The 27,154-nt window shown below is 39.0% G+C and overlaps 1 protein-coding gene across 19 annotated transcripts in view; it reads left to right on the top strand.

The window, feature by feature from the left end:
* Positions 1 to 27,154, top strand: part of LMNTD1 (lamin tail domain containing 1) — a 369,615-nt gene that overhangs the window by 90,251 nt on the left and 252,210 nt on the right. For 10 of the 19 annotated variants that reach the window (XR_011439998.1, XM_070271077.1, XM_070271079.1 and 7 more), the window contains one exon: positions 13,371 to 13,493. The exons of 8 other annotated variants lie outside the window; for them this stretch is intronic. Coding sequence is in view for 9 of the 11 variants with exons in the window: in XM_070271077.1 (XP_070127178.1) it covers positions 13,371 to 13,493 (123 nt within the window). In the remaining 2 variants the exon portion in view is untranslated. Of the gene's footprint in view, positions 1 to 13,367; positions 13,494 to 27,154 lie in introns of those variants that run through there. One more of the 19 variants, XM_023643263.2, reaches the window with a different exon arrangement.

Genomic DNA, 27,154 nt, shown 5'->3' with positions numbered 1-27,154 from the left:
AAAAGAAAGCAATACAAACAGAATACTAAAGAAAGCCATCAAACCATAAGGGAAGAGAGCAAGAGAGGAAGATAGGAACAGAAAAGTACTACTAAAACATCCAGGAAAAAGAAAGCAACAAAATGCCAATAAGTACATTCTTATCAATAGCTACTTTAAATGTCAATGGACTAAATACTGTAGTCAAACAGCGTAGGGTGGCTGCTTGGATAAAAAAAACAAGACCCATATATATGCTGCATACAAGAGACACACATCAGACACTCAAAAACTGAGTGAAGGATGAAAAATGTATTCCATGAAAATGGAAATGAAAAGAAAGCTGGGGAGGCAACTTATATCAGACAAAATAGACTTTAAAACAAAAACTATAACAAGAGACAAAGACGGGCACTACATAATGATTAAGGGAACAATCCGACAAGAGGATATAATACTTGTAAATATCTATGTACAACATAGGAACACCTAAATATATAAAACAATTATTAACAGACATAAAAGGAGAAGTAGACAGTAACACAATAACAGTAAGGGACTTTAACACTCCACTTACACCTACAGATAGATAATCCAAACAGAAGATTAATAAGGAAGCACTGGCCTTAAATGACACATTAAACCAGATGGACTTAGTAGATATATACAGAACATTCCATCCAAAAACTGCAGAACACACATTATTTTCAAATGCACATGGAACATTCTCCAGAATAGATCACATATTAGGTCACAAAACTAGTCTTAATAAATTTAAGAAGACTGAAATAATACCAAGCATCTTTTCTGACCATAGCAGTATCAAACTAGAAATCAAATAAAGGAAGAAAATAGGAAGCCACAAATATGTGGAGATCAAACAAAATGCTACTGAACAATGATTGGATCAATGAAGAGATCACAGGAGAAATAAAAAAATACCTGGGGACAAATGAAAATGAAAATATGACATGCCAAAATGTGTGGGATACAGCAATAGCAGTTTTAAGAGGGACGTCTATAGAAATACAGGCTGGTCTCAAAAAATAAAAAAAAATTCTCAAATAAACAATCTAACAGTGTATCTAAAATAACTGGAAAAAGAACAACAAACAAAGCCCCAAATCAGCAGAAGGAAGGAAATAATAAAAATCACAGCAGAAATAAATGAAATAGAGGCTAAAAAAACAATTGAAAAAATCAATGAAACTAAGAGCTGGTTCTTTGAAAAGATAAACAAAATTGACAAACCTTTAGCTAGACTCAGTAGGAAAAAAGGATAGAAGTCTCAAATAAACAAAATCAGAAAGAAAAGAGGAGAAATTACAATGGACACCTCAGAAATACAAAAGATTATAAGAGAATACTATGAAAGGCTATATGACGACAAATTGGATAATCTAAAAGAAATGGATAAATTCTTAGGATCATACAACTTTCCAAAACTGACTCAAGAAGAAAGAGAGCTTGAATAGACCAATCACCAGTAAGGAGATTGAAACAGTAATCAAAAACCTCCCAAAAAATAAAAATCCAGGACCAGATGGCTTCCCTGCTGAATTCCACCAAACATTCAAAAACGACTTAATACCTATCCTTCACAAACTCTTCCAAAAAAGTTGAAGAGGCGGGGAAGCTTCCTAACTCATTGTACGAATCCACCATTACTGTGATACCAAAACCAGACAAGGACAATGCAAAAAAAGAAAATTTCGGGCCAATATCACTGATGAACATTGATGCAAAAATCCTCAACAAAATACTAGCAAATCAAATACAAAAATACATTAAAAATATCATATATCATCATCAAGTGGGATTTATTCCAATGATGCAGAGATGGTTCCACATGCACAAATCAATCAACATGATACACCACACTAGAAGAATGAAGAATAAATATCACATGATCATCTCAATAGATGCAGAGACAGCATTTGATAAGACACAGCATCCATTTATGATAAAAACCCTGAATAAAATGAGTCTATAAGGAAAGTACCTCAACATAATAAAGGTGATATATGACAAACCCACAGCTAATGTTGTTCTCCATGGAGAAAAACTGAAAGCTGTCCCTCCAAGAACAGGAACCAGACAAGGATGCTCACTTCCACCACTCGTATTTAACATAGTATTGGAAATCCTAGCTAGAGCAAGCAGGCAAGAAAAACAAATAAAAGGGATCCAAATTGGAAAGGAAGAAGTGAAACTGTCACTATTTGCAGATGACGTGATTTTATATATAGAAAACCCTAAAGAATCCACCGAAAAACTTTTAGAAATAACAAATGAGTATGGTAAAGTTGCAGGACACAAACTCAACATAGAAAAACCAGCTGCATTTCTATACACTAACAGTGAAGTAGCAGAAAGAGAAATTAAGATTACAATCCCATTTACAATTGCAACAAAAAGAATAAAATGCCTAGGAATAAACTTAACCAAAGAGGTGAAAGATCTGTACACTGAAAACTATAAAACATTGTTGAAAGAAATCGAAGAAGACACAAAGAAATGGAAAGATATTCCATGCTCTTGGATTGGAAGAAGTAATATAGTTAAAATGTCCTTACTTCCTAAAGCAATCTACAGATCCAATACAATCTTTATGAAAGTTCCAACAGCATTTTTCACAGAAATAGAACAAAGAATCCTAAAATTTCTATGGAACAACAAAAGACCCCAAATAGCCAAAGGAATCCTGAGAAAAAAGAACAAAGCTGGAGGTATTACACTTCCTGATTTAAAAATATACTACAAAGCTATAGTAACCAAAACAGCATGTTACTGGCATAAGCACAGACACACAGATCTCTGGACAGAATCGAGAGCCCAGAAATAAACCCACACGTCTATGGACAGCTAATTTTCAACAAGGGACATACAATAGAGAAAGGAAAGTCTCTTCAAGAAATGGTGTTGGGATTGCCACATGCAAAAGAATGAAAGTAGACCATTATCTTACACCATACACAAAAATTAACTCAAAATGAATTAAAGACTTGAATGTAAGACCCGAAACCCTGAAACTTCTAGGAGAAAACAAAGGCAGTACAGTCTTCAACATTGGTCTTAGCAACATATTTTCAAGTACTGTATCTGGCTGGGCAAGGGAAACAAAAGAAAAAATAAAAAATGGGACTATACCAAACTAAAAAGCTTCTGCACAGCAAAGGAAACTATCAACAAAATGAAAAGACATCCTAATGATTGGGAGAAGATATTTACAAACCATATATTTGATAAGGGGTTAATATCCAAAATATAAAAAAACTCATACATCTCAGCAACAAAAGACTAACAACCCAATTAAAAAATGGACAAAAGGTCTGAACAGACATTTCTCCAAAGAAGATATACGCGTGGCCAACAGGCACATGAAAAGATGTTCAACATCGTTAACTATCAGGGAAATGCAAATCAAAACTGTAATGAGATATCACCTCACTCCCATCAGAATAGTTATAATTAACAAGACAGGAAACAATAAGTGTTGGAGAGGATGTGAGAGAAGGGAACCCTCATACACTGCTGGTGGCAGTGCAACCCGGTGCAGCTATTATGGAAAACAGTATGGAGATTCCTCAAAAACTTGAGTAGAACTACCATACAATTCAGCTATTCTACTGCTGGGTACTTATCCAAAGAACATGAATGCATAAAGATACATGCACCCCTATGTTCATCACAGCATTACTCACAATAGCCAAGACTTGGAAGCAACCTAGGTGCCCATCAAGGGACAAATGGATAAAGAAAATATGGTATATATACACAACGGAATACTACTCAGCCATAAAAAACGATGAAACCTTGCCATTTGTAACAACATGGATGGACCTTGAGGGCATATGCTAAGTGAAATAAGTCCGAGAGAAAAGTCAAATACCATATGATCTCACTCATAAATAGAAGATAAAAACAGCAAGAAACAATCACATAGAGTTAGAGATTAGATTGGTGGTTACCAGAGGGGACGTGGGGAGGGAGAAGGGCGAAAGGGGTGATTAGGCGCATGTGTGTGGTGATGGGTTGTAATTAATCTTTGGGTGGTGAACATGATGTAATCCACACAGAAATTGAAATATAATAATGTACACCTGAAATTTGTATAATGTTATAAACCAAAGTTACCACAATAAAATATGTATATATATATATAGGAAAGAGAGAAAGAAGAGTTCAGTAACTGAGTTTCTTCTGGCAAAACAAGCTCATTGTGCACTCTGCTTTGTTTGGGTAACTGAAGCAGCTCTGGCCTCCTATTGGGAATACCTTTATTCTGCTGCATTTTATCATCATTGAGAATATCTCTTTATCATTTTTCTCATTTTGAAGTAATTTATACCTTTTAAAGAAAATTTGAAAAAGACAAAATAAAACAATACATCATGTACAATAACAAATATTTTGACACAGTCTCTCTTCCCTAAAATGTTTTCAGTTATTTTAAATAACATTTGTCATTATAAAAAGTAGTCTTGGGGCTAGCCTGGTGGCGCAGTGGTTAAGTTCGTGTGCTGCGCTTCAGCACCCCAGGGTTCCCAGGTTCTGATCCCAGGTGTGGACTTATGCGCTGCTTATCAAGCCATGCTGTGGCAGGGGTCCCAAATAAAAAATGGAGGAAGATGGGCACGAATGTTAGCTCAGGGCCAATCTTCCTCAGCAAAAAGAGGAGGATTAGTGGCAGATGTTACCTCAGGGCTAATCTTCCTCAAAAAATAAAAAAAATAGTCTAGCAATACAGAAAAAGAGTTAAGATCACTTAAATCCACTACCGTGAGATAGCTGCTGTTAATATTTTGACTATGTTTTCATACATTTCATACACACTCACATACACATGTACATACATATTTAGATGCACATTTATTTAAATGCAGTTATATCACATATACTCTTTTTATCATGGACATTCTTGTATTTTTTTAAACTGTCTTATGATTTACTTATGTCTTTTCCTTGTCTTCCTTCTTTTCTTTATCCTTTATTTTCTTTATTCTCTCTCCAAAACAACTTATATTAATTATATGTATATCTAGTAAATTATTTATTATGTAAACATATGCATATATTTTATATGTGTATGTATAATGTATGCATGCAATAATATGGAGGAATCAGTTATTGTTTTAAAAATTGTTTTTAAAAGCTGGGGTCATGTTATATACACTTTTCTGTATCTGGCTTTTCCCCCTAACTATACATGGTGAAAATTCCCCCGAGTCAGTTCCTTTTGGGATCACATAGGAGTGTCTCATGTACCTGAGAGTAACTTTCCTAAGAGCAGAGGCAGCGTCATATTTGTTTAGAACCTAGAATCTCACAGCATATAGCAGGGGCTTAAGGATGAATATGCTGATATTTTTAATAGTTGGAAGCCAGGCTATTAAGAATGAAAATATTTGGGCTGAGAAATTTGTCAAATCTCATTTACATGAAGCACAAAGAGACAGAACTCAGCACCCCATGAGACTGATAATATTATCATTCCCATTTCACACATGAAGAAAACGAGGTGCATATTAAAATGCTTTTCCAAGAACACAAAACCTGTGTTTTTTGTGCAATGCAAGGCACTGCACTCCAGTCTCACAAATGCCAACCACATGTGTTCTCCCTGTTTCATAAAGCAAATGACAACCATGATAAAATCAACATGCCCCGCTTGTATAAGAGAGTAATTAGTCTCGAGGACTCACACATTATTTGCATGGAACTTTTCATACTTCTCCCTTGGTCAGTTTTCCTCTTTAGAGGTCTTCTATGGTGAGTAGTGGACATGAATTTTCACATTCCATTTACAGGGAAGAAGGAAACGCAATGAGGTTAGGTAATTTTATTGAATGACATACAAGACGTCAGTAAAGGAGACAGAGAAACCAGTTCTCTTGATCCCCAGGCTAGAATTCTGTCTCCCAACAAAACCTGAATGCTGGAACACCCCACTCAGCTTAAGTTTTGTTATAAAAATGAATCTCAGCACTTGGTTAATTTATGGCTTTAAGGAGAAATAAAGCAGAAAATGCAGTGTTTCATCTGGAGCTGGAGCATATCTGGAAATGCAGAGCAGTCTGGTCTCTCCTGAGCTGAGTGTGCTGTGCAGCTGGCCTGCATCAGAATCTCCCGGGGAGCTTGTTGAAAGGCAGAGCCTTGGTCCACCCACTGAATCAGAATGTAGGGGACGGAGCCTGGAATTTGGGGGATGGACTCTACAGCATACACTTTTAATAAGCATGTCAGATAACTTTTATGCATACTAACATTTGAGAACAACTGTTATGTCCTTCAAAGGACCCTTCGGGCATCTTGGCTTAATGGGAAAGGCAGCCACTTACCGTGGGCTCTTGGAGAAGTTACTTAAATTCTCTGATTCTTGGTTTCCACATCTATAAAATGGGGATCATAGCACTTATTAACACATAGGGTTATCATAGTAATTAGAAGCAATATATGTAAAGACTCTGGCACCCAATGACTTACTATAAATGGCATTAAGCCTAAATTAATCATAGTAAGAGCAAAAGCTTGTGAGGATATTTTAGAAAACGCGAATGTGATTAAATTTGTGTGGCTTTCAGTTTGGAAAGAATCTTGAAGCAAGGAAGTTAGGAATCCAGTGATATGCAGTGACTAAACCCTACTGAAGGTCAAGATTTTGAAACCCTATATGAAACACCATCACTGCCTAATGGCATTCTTTAGGAACAGATGGATGGGTAACGTAATGGAAAAGCAGACCCAGGCGAGGACGTGGAGCAGAGGAGGGCAGTTGTGAAATCCATTCAGATGGGGTGGCGCTGTTTAGATCGTGGTGGTGAAACTGTTGAGTCAGGTGCCAAAAGGTGAAGCATGACGCCAAGACAAACTGGAAAACAGCAGCACAAATACAGACCACCAGGGAAAAGATTAGGACATGCCAAGTTAGAAAAAAAAAAGCAGGATCTTCACAAATTACAGCTTTGTAAACGCATGTGATGGGAAAAATCATCCATTTTGTCAAAAGGGGAAGCAAACAAAAATTGAAATTTAGAACCGATTCTAATGAGCAATGTGAGAAGTTTTATCAAGGGAGCTTCTTAGATGTGGCTAAGCCACAATCCCCCTTAGCTTTAGAGACCTCAACTATGAAAAGAATAACTGTCTCTCAAGGCCTGGTTTCAGTGGGAGAATCCCCTGACTTTATAATAACACAATAAAATGCTGGCTTTTGTCTAATTTAGTCTAAGTCCCACCTGAATTAGGGATTTTAACAAAATACCATTTCCTTTAGTAGGTTTCCCATGTTGTGTATCTTGTTTTATGTTCTACTGTGCATTGTTCTTTTATACAAAACTAAGTTAACCAAATATACTGGGAAGAAAATAGTAATAATAAAGTTACCATTTACTGAGTGCTTAGCTAGGACTGGGCACCTAGTTAAAGCCTTTTCATATGTTAACTAGACCCCACAAGAATCCTAGAAGGTAAGTACTGTCATGATGCCCATTTTACTTATGAAGAAATTGAGGGGCAGGTTCGAAATCACCCTGCCGGTCAGGGTCAGAGGAGGGATTGGACCCATGCCTCACTCTGTGCACTGATTGCAATCTGGAGAGAGAAGAGGGGCCAACTCCCTGTTATTAAATGTAAAGAATTTAGAAGGGAATTTCTTTATTCCATCAGTGACTGGAGAAACCGTGCTTGTGTTAGCTTCTGTTAGACGTCTGCTCCTGTATTTGCCTTGCTTTCTATTCCTGGAATCATCCCCTCAGAGACCCAAAGGGTAACGTTATAGCAATGAAATGAGCCATCTGTCACTAAATATTGTGGCTACAAAGCTTTATTTTGGGTCCAGGAGGAGGGAAAAAGACCTGACAGGGATTCTGTGGGGGGATTCCTGTCTAGGGCGAAGGTCTGGTAGTGACACCGCTGGTGAATGAGACCCTTCATGCCCACCCCCGAGGGCTTCCACGTGCCTGCTCCCCAAGTGGATTGTGATGATCTTTGAAATATTATCAGGAAATGATCATAGCTCTCAACTATCCTACTGTTTCATTTTTGTTCTCTGGAATCAAAGATAACTTACCTAATGACACGGGGGAAAAGAAACAAAACATTTTAAACAATGTTAAGACGTTTTTCAGCCTATGGCTAATAATACACAGAATATTCTTTATTTTTAAAAATTAATAAAATTATGCTTACATTTAGATTCCCAAAACTTATTATTGGAGCAAAGTTTTCTGGTTTGATAAAAAGGTTCCCCACTAAAAAAAAAAGTGTGGAATTTCACAAGATTTGCATGTCAGCTTAGGGAGTCAGATAGTCAACACTTATTTTTAAATTGAATGCAGTGACTAAGGGAAAAGACTTTATTTTACTTGCATGAATATATCAATTATTAATCAAAATCAAAATCAAAAAATACATGTTTAATAACTAGAAAAAAGCCAAACTTCTGACATTGGCCTCTGAGATGGACTTGAGTCTAGGGGAACAGACAACGTACCTACCAGGAAACTAGGTAGGACCAACCTTTGTTCCAGTCATACAGAAAAAGGCACTCAAAATTCTTTCTTCTGTTAACCTCTCAGCTTCCAACAATGTGCCTGGCAATTTACCATTTATAAACCTGGGCTCCTCTTAACCTTGAAGATTTTGTGATTTAAGCATCTCAACACCGTGATCATCACCATCCCTGGGCAAATACTTCATGAAGCATCTTAACACTTGCTAGTACCTTGTTGCCCGCCTGCAAGGTTGCATAATCTAAGAGAGATAATGTTAATCCAAACATAGGAGACACAAGTCATTTTAAATAATCAATTGAGTAAAATAAATAATAAGTGATGTATTTTTGTCACATGTAAATGGAAGAACAAAGTGCATAAAAATGAGACGGCTAATAAAGAGAGTTCAAGAGAATCACAAGTTTAGCCAGGAAGGAACCAGTTATTCTTTGAGCAAAGGGCGGATTCCTTTGGCATCTTGGTAAGTGGTGTGATGCTGAGAGAGATCAATCACACGGAACTTCAGCTTGGTGGAGAGGGAGTTCCTAACATGTGGCTCACAGAGTGGCCAGAAGCAGTGCAGACCTGACAGAGAAGAGCTACTGCAGTCAGTCCCAGAGGAGCCTGGTGGGTGAGAGAAGGCAGTGAGCAGGAGCTGTGCTAGGGGCTCCGAGACTGGGGAACAGGTCAGGAGATGGAGTGCAAAGTGGGTCAAAACTGATTTCAAGACGTTAGCTATGAATGGAGGAGAGAATGTCAGGGAGCTGCCCAATACCAGGCGTGGGGTCAGCAGGACACATATGGCCTCTTATTGTTTGTAAGGCAAGGTTGGATCTTTTGGCATGTTTTCTAAAATTATGTGTTAAAGAAAATTGACTGCCAAAGTATTGTTACTACTATCTTTAAAAGACACTGGTTGGTTTCTTTAAGATACATCTTTGATGTGTTAACAGTATATCATTTCAGTCTACCTTTTAAACTTCCATGTCTAGACATTTAGACATGATGCTCAATATTATTTCTAAACTGCTTCTGCCTGTGTCTACAATATCTCTATCTTTTGAAGATATGGCAAGCCTAACAGTATTTTTATTAATCCCACTTGCTAGGTGTGGTAGGCTGAATTCTAAAACTGGTCCCTCAAGATTCCATGCCCTGGAATCTGTGGAAGCTGTGAAAGTGTTGTATTATATGGCCTAGTTCACCTTTTAAAAGGGAGATTATCCAGGTAGGTCTAATCTAATCACATGAGCCCTTAAAAGCAGTGAGTTTTCTACTGCTAGTGGCAGAAGAGAAAGTCAGAGAGATTGAAGGCACTTGAAGGATTTCATGTTCTATTATTGGCTTGAAGATGGCGGGACCACGTGATGAGCAATGCAGGTGGTGTCTAGAAACTGAGAGCAGCCTTGGGCTGACAGCCAGCCAGGAGATGGAGGCCTCAGTCCTATGGTAACAAGGAGCTGTATTCTGCCAACAAGCTGAAAGCACTTGGGAGCAGATCCCTCCCCACAGCATCCAGATAAGAGCTCAGCCCAGCTGACACTTTGACTTTGGCTTTGTGGGACCCTAAGCAGAGGACCCAGCCAAGACCACCAGACTTCCTACGTACAGGACTGAGATAATAAATGAGTGTTGTTTTAAGTTGCTAGTTTGTGGCAATTTGTCACACCGCAATAGATCTGTTATGTCTAGAAAAATGGGACCCCTGGCTGAGTGATGGAACAAATAAACCTCATCTAAGCATTCATTCTAAATTTCCGTGATCCTGTGGCTTCATCTTCTATCACATTTGTTTGTTGGCATACATTCTACTTTGTTGGGCACAAGAATATGATGAGTCCTCAGTGTGCTCCTCACTGGGAGCCTGGAATGAATGATGCTGCACTTAATTGCATATCAGCTGGGGCAAGATTTAGCTCCATGAATGCTGAAGTCAAGTTCACCAGCTGCCCTGTGCAGTGAGTGAAATCACTCCAGACAAGTTAAGATTTGCCTCAGCTGTCACTCGCTCCTTGGAATTCTTTTCATTTACTGGGAGGAAATGTAAAAACAAAAATACATCACAGACTGTTAAGATCGGGGTGCTGTGTGCAGAAAGAAAAAAACCCTTCACTCTAACATCAGGCAGATTTTTCAAAAGGTCACCAGAGAATGCAGCCTTAGCTGCTAATGCACTCGGACAAATGTGCGGGCGAATGTGTGCAGCTTACATATTCATGAGGGAGATGCCATTTGGATACATCTCAGAATGAAGGAGCGGCAAAGCAGACAAAATCTGCAAGACTGTCCCACCTTCACTTTAGAACTGGGGCTGTGAAGTACCTCCTGAGCAAACCCTTTGAAAACTTGATCTAGAACAGAAAAATGGCCTGCTTTATGTCTTGTCTTCTTTCTTTCCTCACTGTAGGTGTGAAAAGAGGCAGAAGCCCCAGCAAAGTCTCTATTTTCAGGCCTGATAAACTAATAGATTGATGTCACCCTTAAATCTTCTTGGAAGGACACAACCCTGTCTACTGGGTAGAACCAAGCGGCAGCGATCATGAGTTCCTGCTCTTTTCTTATTAGAAAATCAGAATTTTCTCGTTTCGAAATGGGGGAAATAATACTTCCCTCATAGGGTTATCTTGAGGGTTAAGTGGTAAGTGGATGGAAAGTCTTCAGCACGGTGCCTGGAGTTGTAAGGGCTCCACGGAGCCCCTTATTGATGTTATTTTCTCTTCCAGCTTCTCTGGAGAAGGCACAGGGTTGTGTGTCTGGAGCACACAGGTTAATTCTTGATATGGCTCTTGCAGTGTCAGATTCAGTTCTTTAAGTTTGCAGTTAGCAATGGCTGAGCAGCACAAGAGTTGCAGGACCCTGTGAAGCTGGAGGGTCATTAACTTAGTTAAAATGTGCCAAGCACTTTCAAATACAGCACTACTTGAAGGGTAGTGTTTGGAAATGATCCCGATAAACTTGTGACAATCTGTGTAGATAATTACATATTTGGATATACACACCTAGTTGACAATCATTCTCAATTATATATAGGGTGATGTGGAGAAGTACAGAGCCCTGTGGCAGGATTTTTGTAGGTAACTAATGTCTCTATTAGATTTTATAGTTTATGAAGTCTTCCATAGCAATTATTATAACAGTTCGTTTAGGTTATAATACAGCATCATTGTTATTATTATTATCCCCATGATATGAATGATGCCATTAAGATTCAGGAAGGCAAAGTGACTTGTCCTAAGTTGTTCTTTAAATTCCTAGGGAATAAGATTGTTTTTCTCTCTAAATATCCTTAGGAAGGGCAACTTACTTCCAAGGAGTTATTGACACACTCAGTTGGGGAAAGACAGATTAATTCTTTTATGCCACCAGGAAACCAAATTAGAGATTATCATTGTATAGTACAAGGATTTGTAACAGTCTAAATTTGTTATGGAGACAGGTAAATTAAGGAATCAAAGCTACAAATCTTCAGCGTGTTTTGCGCATAAGAATACAATTGAGGGGGCTGGCCCCGTGGCCGAGTGGTTAAGTTCGCGCGCTCCGCTGCAGGCGGCCCAGTGTTTCGTCGGTTCGAATCCTGGGCGCGGACATGGCACTGCTCGTCAGACCACGCTGAGGCAGCGTCCCACATGCCACAACTAGAGGAACCCACAACGAAGAATACACAACTATGTACCGGGGGGCTTTGGCGAGAAAAAGGAAAAAATAAAATCTTTAAAAAAAAAAAAAAAAAGAATACAATTGAGGAAGAGCGTGATGTATTTGCAATGTTTAGAAAGAAGGCGGAACCACACAATGGGCCTCTTAGGCAGTTCTACTTCTCCCTAACTCATTCATAAGATAAATCTTTGAGAAAGGAGAGACATATTTTGAGGTTTTTCTTTCATTTCCTAGCATATATCTGTGGCCATGGAAAAATAAATTTCTTGCCTGTAAAATCAAAAAGTTGAAAAAAAATTCTGGAGTTAGATCCACTTAGAAGCTTATTTATAACAGCTTCATAATTTCGGAGTTTTGAAGTCACTTCCATATAAATACATCTCTTCATCCATTTTCCATCCTCTGTCCACATTTTGAAACAGGCAGAATCTCAGTAACAAAACTACTACAGGCAGTGTTACAAAGATTGCGGGGAAAAGAATTCATAAAGTGACCCCCTGGAGAGTGTGTCTCAGGAAAGGGGCAATCTTACCCCTTTTCCTTGGTGACACAGTTAGAAATTACAAATTGGTTATGTGTTCAAGATGTGTTTTTCCCCACACCAATACTCAGCTGTTGCTTTTCCTCCAATAGATATCATTTCAGTTGCTACCCAGCCATCAGTTTTCTATGGTTCCCAAAACACAGGGCCTTGGGCAGTTGCCTGTAATTTGCCATAGGTTGGCTTTGCATTAACACAGACACTGATTTCTGTAGTAATGGTAGTTCCATACATTTCACTCTGGTGCAAATTAGAGTGATGCTGCTAAAGCTTTGCCAGCGGACTTCTGCCTTAAGGTGGTGAGATTTGGATAATCTGACAAAGTCAATAAAGTTGAAAGGATTCTATCACTTGGAGAAGAAGATAGGTCTTTTAGATAAGCATGGACATAACCATAAACCAGGGGAATCCAATATGTTCTTTCCCTCAGGGTTGGGGAGGGATAAGGAATAATTCCAGAATGTCCTGATGGGTAGTATAAAATGGGTACACAGAAGAATGCTGCTGGGAGAGGTGAGCTGGGATACATGGAAAGGTCCTTGGGAAAATAACAGGAGGAAATGAGCTGTCAGTAGACATTCTGTTGCTTGGTACCAAGTCCTCAGTTTGTTGTATAATCTGTGTTATTAGAGCACCTGAGTTACGAGTGGTTTTGCTCTTCATCTTGTGATTACAAAAAGAATTGTACCTTGTGCCAGGTACTATTCTGGAACTGCAGAGGACCAGTAAGCTGCCTGACCAGTGCCAAAGATCAATCAGGAGGACTGAGCATCCAACAAGGTAGAAGCAGGAGCCAGGACTCTCTCTCAAGTGGACCAAAGGTCAGGGAGCTGCCTCAGTGACTTATCCATATCAGTCCATGCATAACATGATGTGAATGGAATTTTTCCTTTCGTACTATTGGGAGAGCAAAGGTGCCAGGTATCTCACGTTCTATGTGTAGAGTAACATCAGTAGGTGGGCCAGCTATCTCTCTGCCCCTGCCCCCCAGGGTGTAGTGAGAGGTACCAGTCCTGATAACAGGTCCTATAACCAACCACCTTCCCTCAGAAGCTAGGCCCCCCAAGTTAACATGGGCATCAGGGTGAGGTGGGGGCGGTTGGGAGATAAAATGCTGCCTTTAAAAAAATATTGGTGGGGAGAAGTTATTCTTTCCATATACATATATTAGCACCTCCCAAGACAAGGATGGGAGATGCCAAGATGAATGCTAAGAAAGTTTGCCAAAGGGATGTCAGGGGGAGGGGTGTCTGAACCCTTCTGTCCTCCCCAAACCCTACAGAGTCAGAAACTAAGGATCTTTTCTTTGAAATATGAAAGCCATTGAACCTGCTGAGTGCAAGGACCTGCTGAGTAGACCTTGAAGAAAGGTCAGCAGGGAGAGAAGTGGGTAGAACAGTTTGCACAGACACAGCAGTGCTCCCACCATTTGGGGTGACAAGGATGTGAGAGTTGAGTGGGTTGGGGCTAGGCTATTTTCTGGAAGAGAAGTTCCATGAAGTAAGAGGCTGTGGGGCTGATGGCCAGTGTGGGAGCTAAGAGTGGGTAAGTGGTCTGGCTGCAGCCCACCTCCAAAATCTGGAAATCTTGCAGTGGGAAGGCTGGCCCTGGAAGGAACCCTATGTGTTCTCCAGATCAGTGTTTGGCACCCTGACACACAAACAGCAACAAAGCCAGTTATTCTAGATCAGAGAAACGGCAATGACAACAGAGAGAATCCAATCGTCATCTTGCTTAGTTGAGTAAGGAGGCATTGGTCCCATCCTCTTCTTTCTCGCTGCCCTAACTCCAGAGGCGTCAGCACCTAGAAGAGGAAAGGGAAGACGCCTGCTAGGGCAGATCAGAACACCTCTCCCTAAAGCCACCCTCCGTCCCCTCCACACACATTCACATAGGAGCTTAGTTTGAGCTAGGGAGAGAAAAGGAAAAATATTTGAATTCATCAACACTGAAGTTTTAACGAATAGCACCAAGTTTCAAATGCTGGAATTAGAGTGTACTACTAAGTACAAGTGGCTGAAAATGTTTTTAAGGGAGTTGGTCGGGAAGAAATAAGACGCTCACTGTTTACACACAGAACAAACTGAGCCTCCTCAATAAACTGGAGCAAATATAGCTGGGCAGACTCAGAGTGTAAAGAATGCAATTCATCCTGCAAAGTGAGTGCCACCAAGAAGAGAGGGAGAGAAGGGGAAAGAAGAAAGGAAATAGGTGGGGGTAGGAAGGCAGGGAGTACAGCCCTTTATCTGCTTCCACCAAGTAGGGGCTGTTGATGCTTCCTAAGGGGCCTGAGGAACTGCCCTCGAAGGCACCCTTGTCTAGAGGGTATTCTTAAGTCTGTCAAACTACATCTAATCATTGAATAATAAGCAAAACCTATGGCATCTCCCTTTCATAATTGTCATTTAAGTGTTTTCCTCTAGATTGAACATACTAGTTCTTTGCATCATCAAAATCCTTAATCATTTATTCACTTTCCCTTGGTCTAAAATGTGGTCCCTTTGGCTTTTCTTTTTTAGTATTTTAACAGGAATCATTTCCTGTCTTTCATTTCCCTTTATGTGCATTAAGTAATCATTTGATTTCATGCCTTGAATGTAAGAGGCAGTGGCCAAATCAATACCACTGAACACGTTTGCAAGAGAAAAGAATTTTTAAATAAATTTCCCTAGGCATGCAAATAGATGAACGGCCACGATAGATTATCCCTCCCATTTCTAGAAAACATGATGGGAATAGATTCTTTCCACTAAAACAGAAAGTGTTTATTTCTTGCCATTCTTTGCACTGTTCAGGCCAAAAAGCACAGGCAATGTCTGTAGTTATTTGGACAAAGTGCAGCCACTGAGATTGCCTGCTTTTTGAGAAAAAAAAAAAAAAACAACTAAACAAAAAATCACACTTTCTCTTTTCTTGATCAAGGAAATTTTATCTGCCTCCCCACTTCCAACCTGGCTAAATATAATCGTCAAGTTGCCCAAACAAGTTACCTTCAAATTGAGAATTTTATTTAGAACAATCAACATAGATGGCTGGGGCCACCCCAGCTTGAAGGGCCATGTATACATCATCTTTAATGCTGGGAGGAACTTTCTGGAAGAATATAAATTTTACTCCCACAAGATTTTGATTTTATAGGTGATCATAACTTTTGGAATTCCTAATAAAGAAGAAAAAGAGGATTGTTTTTAGTGGATGCTTTTAGAAGAAACAATTTGATGCATTCTGCCAATACGAACTCTTAAAGGCTGTGCAGGTGCCTCGTAAATACCCAGGCTTAGCTTATGTCAGGAACACATTTATTGCTTTGATACTATTAATAACATAGACATTTACTATCTGGTATGGCTCTGTAGTAGAGCTTACATCAGGCACACACAGACCACAGGATCTAAGAAAAGCTAACTTTTGGGTACACTTGAAAGCATAAAGCAGTGAAATATATTCCTGGTGGTGGATTAGTGACTTTTCACAGAAATCAGAGGTTTTTCTTTTTTCTGCTCAACAATCTTCTTAAGAGAAATGACGAAAGTCAATATTCATATATAGATTTGAATATATATACACACACACATAATTTTTTTCAAAGATGATCACGATGCTTTAAAATTATTGTTTTCTAGATTCCCTTTTCACAGTTTTTTTTTTCACCCCTCAATGAGGGTACTTTGTTCAACAACAACAATAATGAAACATTTGCAGTGAGTGGCTGAATTCTTCATTCTCTCTTCTTTGCTTTTGGGTATTCTGGAAAGGTGTTTGTTTGCCCCCATATAATCCTGCCCTGGAGAGGAGAGCTCTCCAGGCTAGGGGTAAAGGCTCTGAGAAGAACCTCAGCAGGCAGCGCCAAACTTCTGTGCTCCTATGCCCACTAAAGAATTTTTTTTTCAAAAACTATGCACCTTTTCAGTTATTTTTAAGTTGACATCTAAATTTGCTTTATTTATATGTTTTAAAACATTTGGTTTTTTGTTCCTAGGAGATAGAAAATATTGAATGTCTTGTAAAATGAAATAGGATGGGCATTGACTGTGATTGGATAAATATTTCACAATAAGATTTGATTAAATACATCTAATTGTCTTACGAGATAAAGCATGCTGAGTAGCAAAGGCAGCATGCAAAAATTATAGCTGTCAGTTTACCAAGGTATCTTAAACTTTTTGGTAGTCCTATGAAACACTCCAGTTATGAGGAAAAGAAACAAGATCACTGATCTGTGTTTCCTCAGTTGTTCTGAATTCAGAAAAATTGCAAGATAGGCTAGAATACCTTCCTTTTTAATGCAAGCTTCACCTTCACAGATGCATATATAAAACAGGGGAAGAGAGGAGGCCCCTTGTGTTTAAGATGCCTTGATGAATCATGAAAGGAGTCTTCTCCTAAACCAGTCTTTCCCTGGATTCCTTTGTTTGGGGGCTTGGAGACTTTTACACCCCAGGGAAATGCTCAGTGGTAAGATTTGGTGTGTGCATGAAGTGATGCCTTTCTTCAAATCAAATCAATTTTTGGAAAGAACACATATGAAAGTTGAAGATCTGGAAATTAAAACTGTGTATGCAAACCCCTGAGCATTTGCAAAGCCCAGTGTAAAGACCACCTATCTAAGCAATATCTTCCTTCATCTCTTACAATCCGGTGCAATTTTACAAGGCACTAGGGAAGTGAATTTTGACCTACTCCCAGCCCTTTGTCCCCTTTTTTGCAGTGAGGCTGACTAATTAACAGAAGGAGAATAATGACAACATCATGATTTAGTAGTGTGCTGGTAAGGGTTTAAAAACTGGCTCTTGGAGGAAGGAAGAAGCCTGATTTATAGTGTTTGCCCATTCTGTGGTGTAAATACTCCCATCATGGCCTATTTCAAGCCATGACATAAAGTAATAAGGCTTGCAAAATTCCTGAAATTAGCAAGCAGCTCACAGGCTCTCATGAGCTGGTCTGAGCCAGCTTAAGCACATCAGTGTGTCATGATTTGTTGATTATGCTGTTCTGATCAGAATTAGCTGGAGAAACAGCGGGTTTGCAGTCTTCCAGGATTTTTTTAGTATGCATGCTTACATTTACATACTTATAAAAAATCTAACACCTCTCTTGAGGTTTCCACTTGACACCTCCCTCTCTGTCTGTACCATTCTCTGGCCTGTACCTAGAATGATGGCTGGCCTGTCCTTCCTTGGTGACAGCCCTTACCATGGTCTTCTTCCAAGTATGTGGAAAGCACATTATGCTTCTGGGATGAAAATTATGCAGTTGAACAAATGTCTATTTTTTAGTTTGTCTTATAAAACACAGTTGTTGCTAAACTGGCCTGTTTTATTCATTATCTCTGCAATTTTGGTTTTATTTTTTTGAGTATTTATAAAATACTATTTGAGCTTGAAGATACCCTTATACTTAATGGGCCATGTCCTTTTGATTTGGTCCCTTCGAAGCAGACCCTGAGATAAGGATTTGAGTGCAATTTGGGAGGGGCAGGGAACACCGATAGGGAAGTGGGAAATGATGTGGAAAAGAGAAGGCAGCCAATAAAAGGTGCTTTATTAAGCGAGCTACCATAGTGAGTGACTAGAGCTAACTCCCATGGGGAAGTGATATAAACGCATACTTCAGAATTACCCTGCTGAAGAAGCATGGGACCTGGGACATTTATACATGAATCCATGAGAATCATTGGCTGAGGGCTGCTTCTGAGGTTGCTCATTTCCTGACCCTTCCATTTTGCTAGGTATGTGGGAAGAATGGTCCTTAGTTCCGGGAAACATCCTCAGACCAGAGATGCCAATACTGGCAGTTGGAAAAGGCCCAAGGACATTGAAAAGCTGAGGAGTGAGGGTGGGCTCTGTCAACATCTGCTGTGTTTTAAAACTTGCAACAAATATGGGAGTGCATTAATAGTATTATTATTTTGTCTAGAAACTCCAGTTCCTTATACAACATGTGGATGGCACCTAAAGAGACCAAACTCAAATCAATCACATTTTTTCTTGACCACAGTTTCTTACATGAGATGGGCAACCGAATATCATAGGAAAATGGCTCCAAACACAAAAGTCAGAGACCCCACTTATTCTTAAAAGCATCAGAATTTGAGAGTCATTGCTTTAGAAGGTGATTCCCAAATCCTGGTTCAACCAGAGGGAAGAGGGAAGTTTACTATGAAATAATCATCTGGGGTTCTTGAATTAAAAATAGATTCAGGGATGCCCTCCAGACCTCCTTTCTCTGGAGGTATGGGTTTGGATATACGTTTATGTGCTTAAAGCTGTCCAAGAGATGATAATGCACAGTCTGGTTTAAGAAAAACAGTAAATAGAGTTGACACAGTGGTGTAGGACCAAGGCTGCAACTATGAGGGCTGGAAACAGGGATGATTCCTAAGCAAGAAAGTGTAACTATGTTTTTAACCTTCCTGTTACAATTTCTAAGGGCCTGATGGGACAGGATAGGCCTTCACCCCTGGCAAAACTGGGCTTAACAGTGAGTGCAGCTGTATTGCCTGGTGGTAAGGATAGCCCACTAGTTCTGCATCTTTGTAACCTTACCCTATCTGAGTGGGTATGGACTGAGGTGCTTGCTAGACTAATACTTTTGCCTGCAATGTAGACCAGCACAGAGACTGAACCTAATGTCCCTTCCAAAGGTGGAAAAGTTGGGGTATAAATGGAGAGAAGGAAAAATGGTAGCTACGGGTAAAGGAATGAATAAATGGATTATGTAATGAGGGAAATGTGATTTTGCATTAACACCTTGAAAGAGGCTCAGAATAAGAGGTGTTACTGTCTCTTAGCTTGATTATACCAGTTGCCCGAAATGGTGAGGCTATATATTCCTGAGACCACCCCTGCTTTTGGAACTTGACAAAATCGAATCGAAGCCTGCAAATCTGAGTGGCCTTCCTCTGGGAGACATTTTCACATGATATGATGATGGTCTGGATAGTTATTAATAACTGAAGGAGATTCTAGCAATGTGCCAGTATGTTTTGACTTTTATGATTGTTTTACCATTAGGGATTCATGTTCACAGACCAGGGGTGGACTGTGATATTGTGATTTATAGTGAGAAATACATACTTGGTCTTTGTCCCATTTCTATCACAGAGCTCTGAAAACCCTTGGAATTCCCTGAGTGATAAGAGTGTTAAAGATGTCTTGATATTCATAGCAAACCCCTTTCAACCACATCTGAGTTTTACATTAATAAGGTGACTTTTGGAAAGCACCTAAGGATGGGGACTGGTTGTCAGGGGAAATAGTCCCATAATTAGAGGGTTGGAACTTTCAGTCCCACTCTTCTGACCTCCACAGGGGTGAGAAGAGGGGCTGGAGATAGAATCAATCGCCAATGGCCAATGAGTTTAGTCAATCATGCCTACATAGTGAAGCTCCCATAAAAACCCAAAAGGACGGGATTCAGAGGGCATTTCTGTTGGTGAACACATGGATGTTGGGAAGAGTGTTGTCGCTGGAGAGGGCATGAAAGCTCCATGCCCTTTCCCCACGCCTTGCCCTATGCATCTCTTCCATCTGGCTATTCCTGAGTTAAATCCTTTTACAATAAAATGGTAAATGTAAGTAAATGCTTTTTGAGTTCTGGGAGCTACTGTAGCAAATTAGTCAAACCTGAAGAGTGGATTGGGGGAACCTCTGATCTATAACTGGTGGATCAGAAGCACAGGTGCCAAACTGGACTTTGGCTTGGCATCTGAAGTGAGTGTGTATGTGTTGGGGGGAGGCAGTTTTGTGAGACTGGGCCCTTAACTTGCGGAGTCTGATGCTGTCTATAGGTAGTGTCAGAATTGAATTGAATTATAGGGCACAGCTGGTGTCAGAGAACTGCTTGGTGTGAGGAAAAAAACCCACACATCAGAATTGGTGTCAGAATTGGAAATACTGTCAAAATCTTAGAAGTAGCCCTGTGAATCTTCACCAGCTCTGCGTAAGCATTATAAAGAGGAAATATTTTCCCTTTGCCAGTGTCACAGTTGATTAATATTTTGCCTCATCCCCCACTGCTGTCCTCCAATATCTGCCTTCTCAGATTCTCTGCCGCAAACATCGAATAGTGTAAAAATTTCTTTTATACGCACTATTTCCTTAAAAACTAAATTAGAAGTTTTGTTAGTTACAGCAACTCTTCCAGGAAGTCTTCCCTGACTTCACATTCTTCTGGCCACCTATCTGCCAGATGAGACTTTCCTCGTGGTACTTGCCACTTGTACAGAAATTATGTGTTGTGTGTTGGTGGTTCCTGCAAGACTGCAGCCTCCATCAGGTATGGACTTGGCTTTACTCATCTTTGCATTCCCAGCCTTGAACACAATATCTGGTGGATAGTAGGTATTAATATATACCCTCTAAAAAAACCACATTGATCTTTAGGAGCATATTAAAGAAACTCAGGAAGATAAACATTCTTTGTGAAACAAAAACATTCACGAGCCCTTTTGAAAAGAGAATGCTTATCTTATAAGCTTTAAAAACTGATAGACTTCCATAAACTTGCATTTGTACTTAATTCCTAAAAGGATTGATTTGGTTAGTTTTCTCACAGCAAAAATATTCCAGCTATTCATGACCGTGAGCCAATCATTTATGTGTGTCTGTGTGTGCTTTTTTGTCTGTTACGTCGAAGAATGATCAGACAGCAATAATATCTATGATGATCAAAGATCATCAGAAAGGCAGTTTGATGGTAAATCCCTTAACTCAAAATAAAGAATTTTTTGTAAAGATTACTGCATTTGCTAAAATGCACTGAAGGAAAGAGAAAATAAGAAAATAAGAAGGAGGCTAAATAAAAGACAATGAACTCATTAAAAATGTCATCCTAACAACTTGTCTAAAATTATGTGAAAAGTAAGATGTTAGTCTGATAAACTGAGAAATTCCTCTTGTGGAATATGACTATGAAATGAAAGATTTTCAAGAGTGGTTCATGGAAACACGTTTCATTACTGTATCGTCAAAGCAGCAGCAGAAGTTATTGGGAGATGTTATAAAATTTCTTTCCTTGGAGAATCCTAAGACTAGGTTTAGAACTTTCTACCTGATGGATTATAAAAGTGGTGTGGCTTAGACTGGAGGACTCCTTAAGTTATTTTCAGTCCTAAGAATCTGTGATAATGGCTATATATTTCAAGTTTGACTAGAATAGATTTATTTCAAGAATAAATCCATCCTTATAAGGAGGGAATACTGCTGCAATTTTGTGATAATGATGTATTTATTGTGGGCCCCTGGGCTTCAAATTGATATGCAACTGAATCATACAGAATATAGTATGCAGAAGAAGTCGTTGAGAAGCTGGAGTTTGTTCTTACTATATTAAAATTAATCCCATCAGGGGATGTTGGATGTTCAGTCAGGAAAAAATATTCTCCAATGAATGTTGGATTTCATGCTAGAACAACAAAAATCATCATTTGATTTTAACTGGGAACTTCTTGTAATAAAAAAAGGTTTTCTCCCTCCCCACAGTCCCCTTTCTTTTTTGCTGTAGAGGTTACCTTGTTAGCTCTTAAGATTTTTATGCCGCCCCTGATAGGAACTCATAAAAAACAGTGGAATTGCTGAGTCAGTCATAATGTGAAAAAGTACAGTTATCTCACTTTGTGTTTATGAAGGGGAAGAGGAAAAAGAAAGAAGAAAGATAGTAAGAAAACATCGGCTTTTAAAAAATGGAGAATGATTAAAGGCTGTTAAAAATGGCCAGATTTATAGCCTGAAAGACTGAAGGCCCCATTTATTCACAGAAGAGGCAGAGAGAAGTTACCTCTGCTTGCTAGTGACTCATCCTGCTGAGCTGGAAGTTTCGCCCACAGAAGAGAGGGTAATTTAGTTCGTAGGATGGTTCAGTCTTCTTCTTCAGTTTACTCACAAAGGTGCAAATTAGAGGAAATTGTTATGGTGTTATTTTTTCACTTTAACATCTGTTCCCCATGAGCTGGACACACAGAACTAAGTCATTTTGTAGAAGCAGCTAGGGAAGTTGAATGGCAGTGATTCTGAGTCATTGCTAGAATAGGTTAGAATGTGAACTGGAAGCCAGTGTATGAAAGGATCAGAACCCCATAAATCCATGAACTTCCCACATCCAGGTAAATAAATTGTCCATGCTAGGATTAGAAACTGCAGCAGCCAATGATTTAAAGAAACAATAGCTTTTGTACGAAAGAGTTAGAAATGAGGAAATAATGCATATACTTTTACTTTTTTCTTAGAAATGTGGTTAATATTTGTACCTCGTGTTGTTCTAAGTGCTTTACATGTAGTAATTCATTTAATTCCCAGAGCAACCTCAGATATAAGGTAAATATTGTTATTATTCCCATTTTACATAGGCCAAACAAGTACGCATAGCCAAGGAAACTGGGGCATGAAGTCAGCGAGTAACAAGTGAGTGGTGAGTCTAGGACTCTGACTCAAGCAGTCTTATAAGTAAAAATAAAATTAAGTATCTATATTTTTATATCTATATATAAAGAGAAACAGTCAGGCCATATTTTATGATAGAGATCCGGTAGTCTTTTAATGAGGAATTTACCAGAAACTAACCCAAGTACACCATTCAAGTTTTGCCCACTAAGAAAACATATTTAGAACTTAAAATTAAAAATATCCAGAATTGGGGCCGGCCTGGTGGCACAGCGGTTAAGTGTGCACATTCCGCTTTGGCGGCCCAGGGTTCACTGGTTCAAATCCTGAGTGTGGACATGGCACTGCTTGGCAAGCCATGCTGTGGTAGGCGTCCCACATAAAAAGTAGAGGAAGATGGGCACGGATGTTAGCTCAGGGCCAGTCTTCCTCAGAACAAAGAGGAGGATTGGCAGCAGATGTTAGCTCAGGGCTAATCTTCCTCAAAAAAAGACCTTCCAGAATCTAGTAATGTGATACTTCCAAGAGTCTCACCTACCCTGGTTGTGTTCCTGAAAACTCCTCTCCCCAGGTTTTATATGATTTCAAGGATGAACACTAATTTCAATGTCCAAACCAGGATATAGGGGAGAAGCTACTAGAAAAGGTTAAAACAAACTCTTGCTTCATAGTACATTGCCTGTGAGGAGCTCCCAAATGCCTAAGAGAAGTTGTAAAATAATATTGTCCAGATGATCTCTTTTCCACTACTTTATATAAAGCCCATAAAGTGTTATTGTTATCGTTGTTTTCTTTGCTCATGTTATGTAGTGCAGGTCATACAATGGGACAGTGAAATCTAGCAACTCCTCACTAGCTTTGGAGAAAGATTGATAGAAAATCAGTTGTGGTACAGAAAAAATGCTATTTAAAAAATATGGGTCCCAACTGCTTATTCAACAAACTTGGGAATTTTTGGCAGTTGAAGATTTTAAGTGCTTGATAAAACTCTCATATAATTTGCTTTCAGTTCTATCTATGGGGAACTTTGCTCCATTGTCTCACCATTTTTTTCATTTGCTGAAGAAAGTGAAGTTTTATCATGCTTTTTCATTTGTGTCTCTTTCTTAGCATAAGGAAATCATTCTTTATTGGTACCATATTATCCATTGAACAGAAATCAAAGTTAAGCCTCCAAATTACTCTTAGAAATCCTCAGCAAACAACTTTTCAACTTCTGAAAAATATTTTTCCTTTTTACTGATTGGAAAATATTTTAGATACTATTAATTTCCTATAGTACACACCATCACATCATATCTTGATTCGTTCCTACTATTGCCATAGGTGGTTACAATAGGGATAGCCAATTTTTCTAGTCTAAATTTTATATGAAAAATATAGAAGACTTTTGGAGGCTACACCAAAATTATCTTTCCATAGCTTTTCTGCCATAACATTTTTTGTATTTAATTTTTATATTTTTTTGTTTCTTTTATTTTTTTATCCCACTGTAAGCACTTGAGTCTGCAGCTGTTTCTGCTCTGAGAGGCTTGGAGAGGTTATTTGTTCAACGTCATTGTGTTAGTATGTGATGGCGTCTGTTGCATACTCAAAAAACATTCAACCATTCTACAAATATGCCCTGATGTTGTGTAAATGTCCACTTTCTTCTATCCAGTCATGCACTTCATGGACAGCCCCAGCCTGAGCCTGAAAGGGCTGAGTCATGGTTGTTTACAAATGGACACATGATGCAATTCTGGCCAAGGAGACTGACATTGCTATTCCCACTTCACAAAATAGGTGATAGGGCTCAACTAGAACCCAGGTTCTTGACCCCAAGGTCAACCCTTGTCTTTTTTCTACACACAGGAGCACCCATGGAGAGGATGCCTATTTTTTGTGTGTGTGTGAGGAAGGTTGGCCCTGAGCTAACATTTGTTGCCAGTCTTCCTCTTTTTGCTTGAGGAAGATTGTCCCTGAGCTGACATCTGTGCCAATCTTTCTCTATTTTGTAAGTGGGATGCTACCACAGTGTGGCTTAATGAGGGGTGCATAGGTCCGAACCTGGGATGCAAACCTGCAAACCCTGGCCAGTGAAGCAGAGTGCGTGAACTTAACCACTACACCACTGGGCCAACCCCAAGGAGGATGCCTATTTTTAACAAAGTGTTTGGATGTTTATTTACCATCTGTATTGTTATGTCTTGCTGCATAACACATAACCCCCAAACGTTGTCACTTGCAACAGCAAATATCTATTATCTCACCCAGTTTCTGAGAGTCAGGAACCCAGGGGTGGCTTAGCTGGTGGCCCTGGCTCAGGTTTTCATAAGGTTGCAATCAAATGTGGGTCAGCACCAAGATGTTTTGAGGCAGCTTCCAGAAACAGATAGGTAGAGAAAATAAAGAAGATACAGGGATTTGGGTTAAAAGTTCTCTTAAATTTTATCTCAGTCTTTATATTATATCAGAAATTTCCAGATTATAGTTTGTGAGATTTTAGGGAAAAAGAGAACAGTTTTATAAATTTCTGTATTTGGCATTTATCACACTATATTGCAATTTATATAATATGTGATAAACTATATTATTATATGATAATGATGACTCTCCCTTAGACCAGGGGTCCTCAATACTGGCCACAAATTAGAATAACTTGGGAACTTTTAAAAAATACTAATATATGGGCCCCACTTCCATCCAATTGAACCAGATTCTCTCGGTATGAGTCCCGAGAATCAGTAGTCAAAAGCTCCCCAGGAGATTCTAATAAATACCTAGGATTGAGAACAACCATTCTCTTAATTAATTCTTATCCTTTTATTTGTATAATACACACTTTTGAGAATCTAAGGAAAACTATGGATCCTTCTCCCTAGAGAAATGTGATCTGTACACTCACGAAAATATTTTGTGTGACTTCAAGAGACTGTTTACCCATGAGACTGAGCTCCTCAACAGTAGGAACTGTATATTTTTGATATGAACTTCTCTCTGCTCTTACCCACTTCCACTTCCACTTCAAGAAGTGAGAGTGTGAGTCCTGGCATAATGATAGACATATAGACCAGTGGAATAGAATCGAGTCTAGAAATAAACCCACACATCTATGGCCACTTGATTTCTGACAAGGGCATCAAGACAATTCAGTGGGGAAAGAATAGTCTCTTCAACAAATGGTGCTGGGACAACTAGATATCCACATGCAGAAGAAAGAAGCAGTACCCCACCTCATACCATATACAAAAATTAAAGCAAAACGTTAACAATGACCTAACATATAAGAGTTAGAACTATAAAACTTAGAACAAAATGTAGGCCTAAATCTTTGTGACCTTGGGTTTAGCAATGTATTCTTGGATATGACAACAAAAGCAGCGAAAGGGAAAATAGATAAATTTGCTTCACCAAAATTTAAAACTTTTGTTCATCAAAGGACATTATCAAGAAAGTGATGAGACAACCTACACAATGGGAGAAAATATTTGCAAATCATATGTCTGATAAGGATAAGGGTCTAGTATTAAGAATATAAAAAATTCTTACAATTCAGCAACAAAAAGACAAGCAATCCAACTAAAACGTTTACAGAACACTTGAATAGACGTACCTCCAAAGAAGATTGACAGATGGCCTATGAGCACCTGAAAAGATGCTCAACATCGTTAGGCATTAGGGAGGTGAAACTCAAAACCACAAAGAGATACCACTCCACACTCAGTAAGATAGCTATGATTAAACACCCACACACACAAATAGAGAATAACAACTGTTGACAAGGAGAAATGGGAGAAATTTGAACCCTTGTACATTGCCAGTGGCAATGTAAAATGGTGTAGCCACCATGGAAAATAATTTGGTAGTTGTCAAAAAGTTAAACATAGAATTACCATGTGATCCAGCAATTCTACTCCTGGATATATACCCCAAGAATTGAAAACAGGTACTCAAATACTTGTACATGAATATTCATAAAAGCATGTTTACAATAGCCAAAAGGTGGAAACAACCCAAATGTCCATCCACTGCCATGAAAAAAACAAATGTGGGATATATGTACAACAGAATATCGTTCAGCCATCAAAAGGAATGAAGTCTTGATACATGATACAATGTTG

Source organism: Equus caballus, chromosome 6 (assembly GCF_041296265.1).
Source record: "Equus caballus isolate H_3958 breed thoroughbred chromosome 6, TB-T2T, whole genome shotgun sequence".
Lineage (NCBI taxonomy): Eukaryota > Metazoa > Chordata > Mammalia > Perissodactyla > Equidae > Equus > Equus caballus.
Note: the sequence above shows the minus strand (reverse complement) of the source record. Positions and strands in the feature narration are given on the sequence as shown.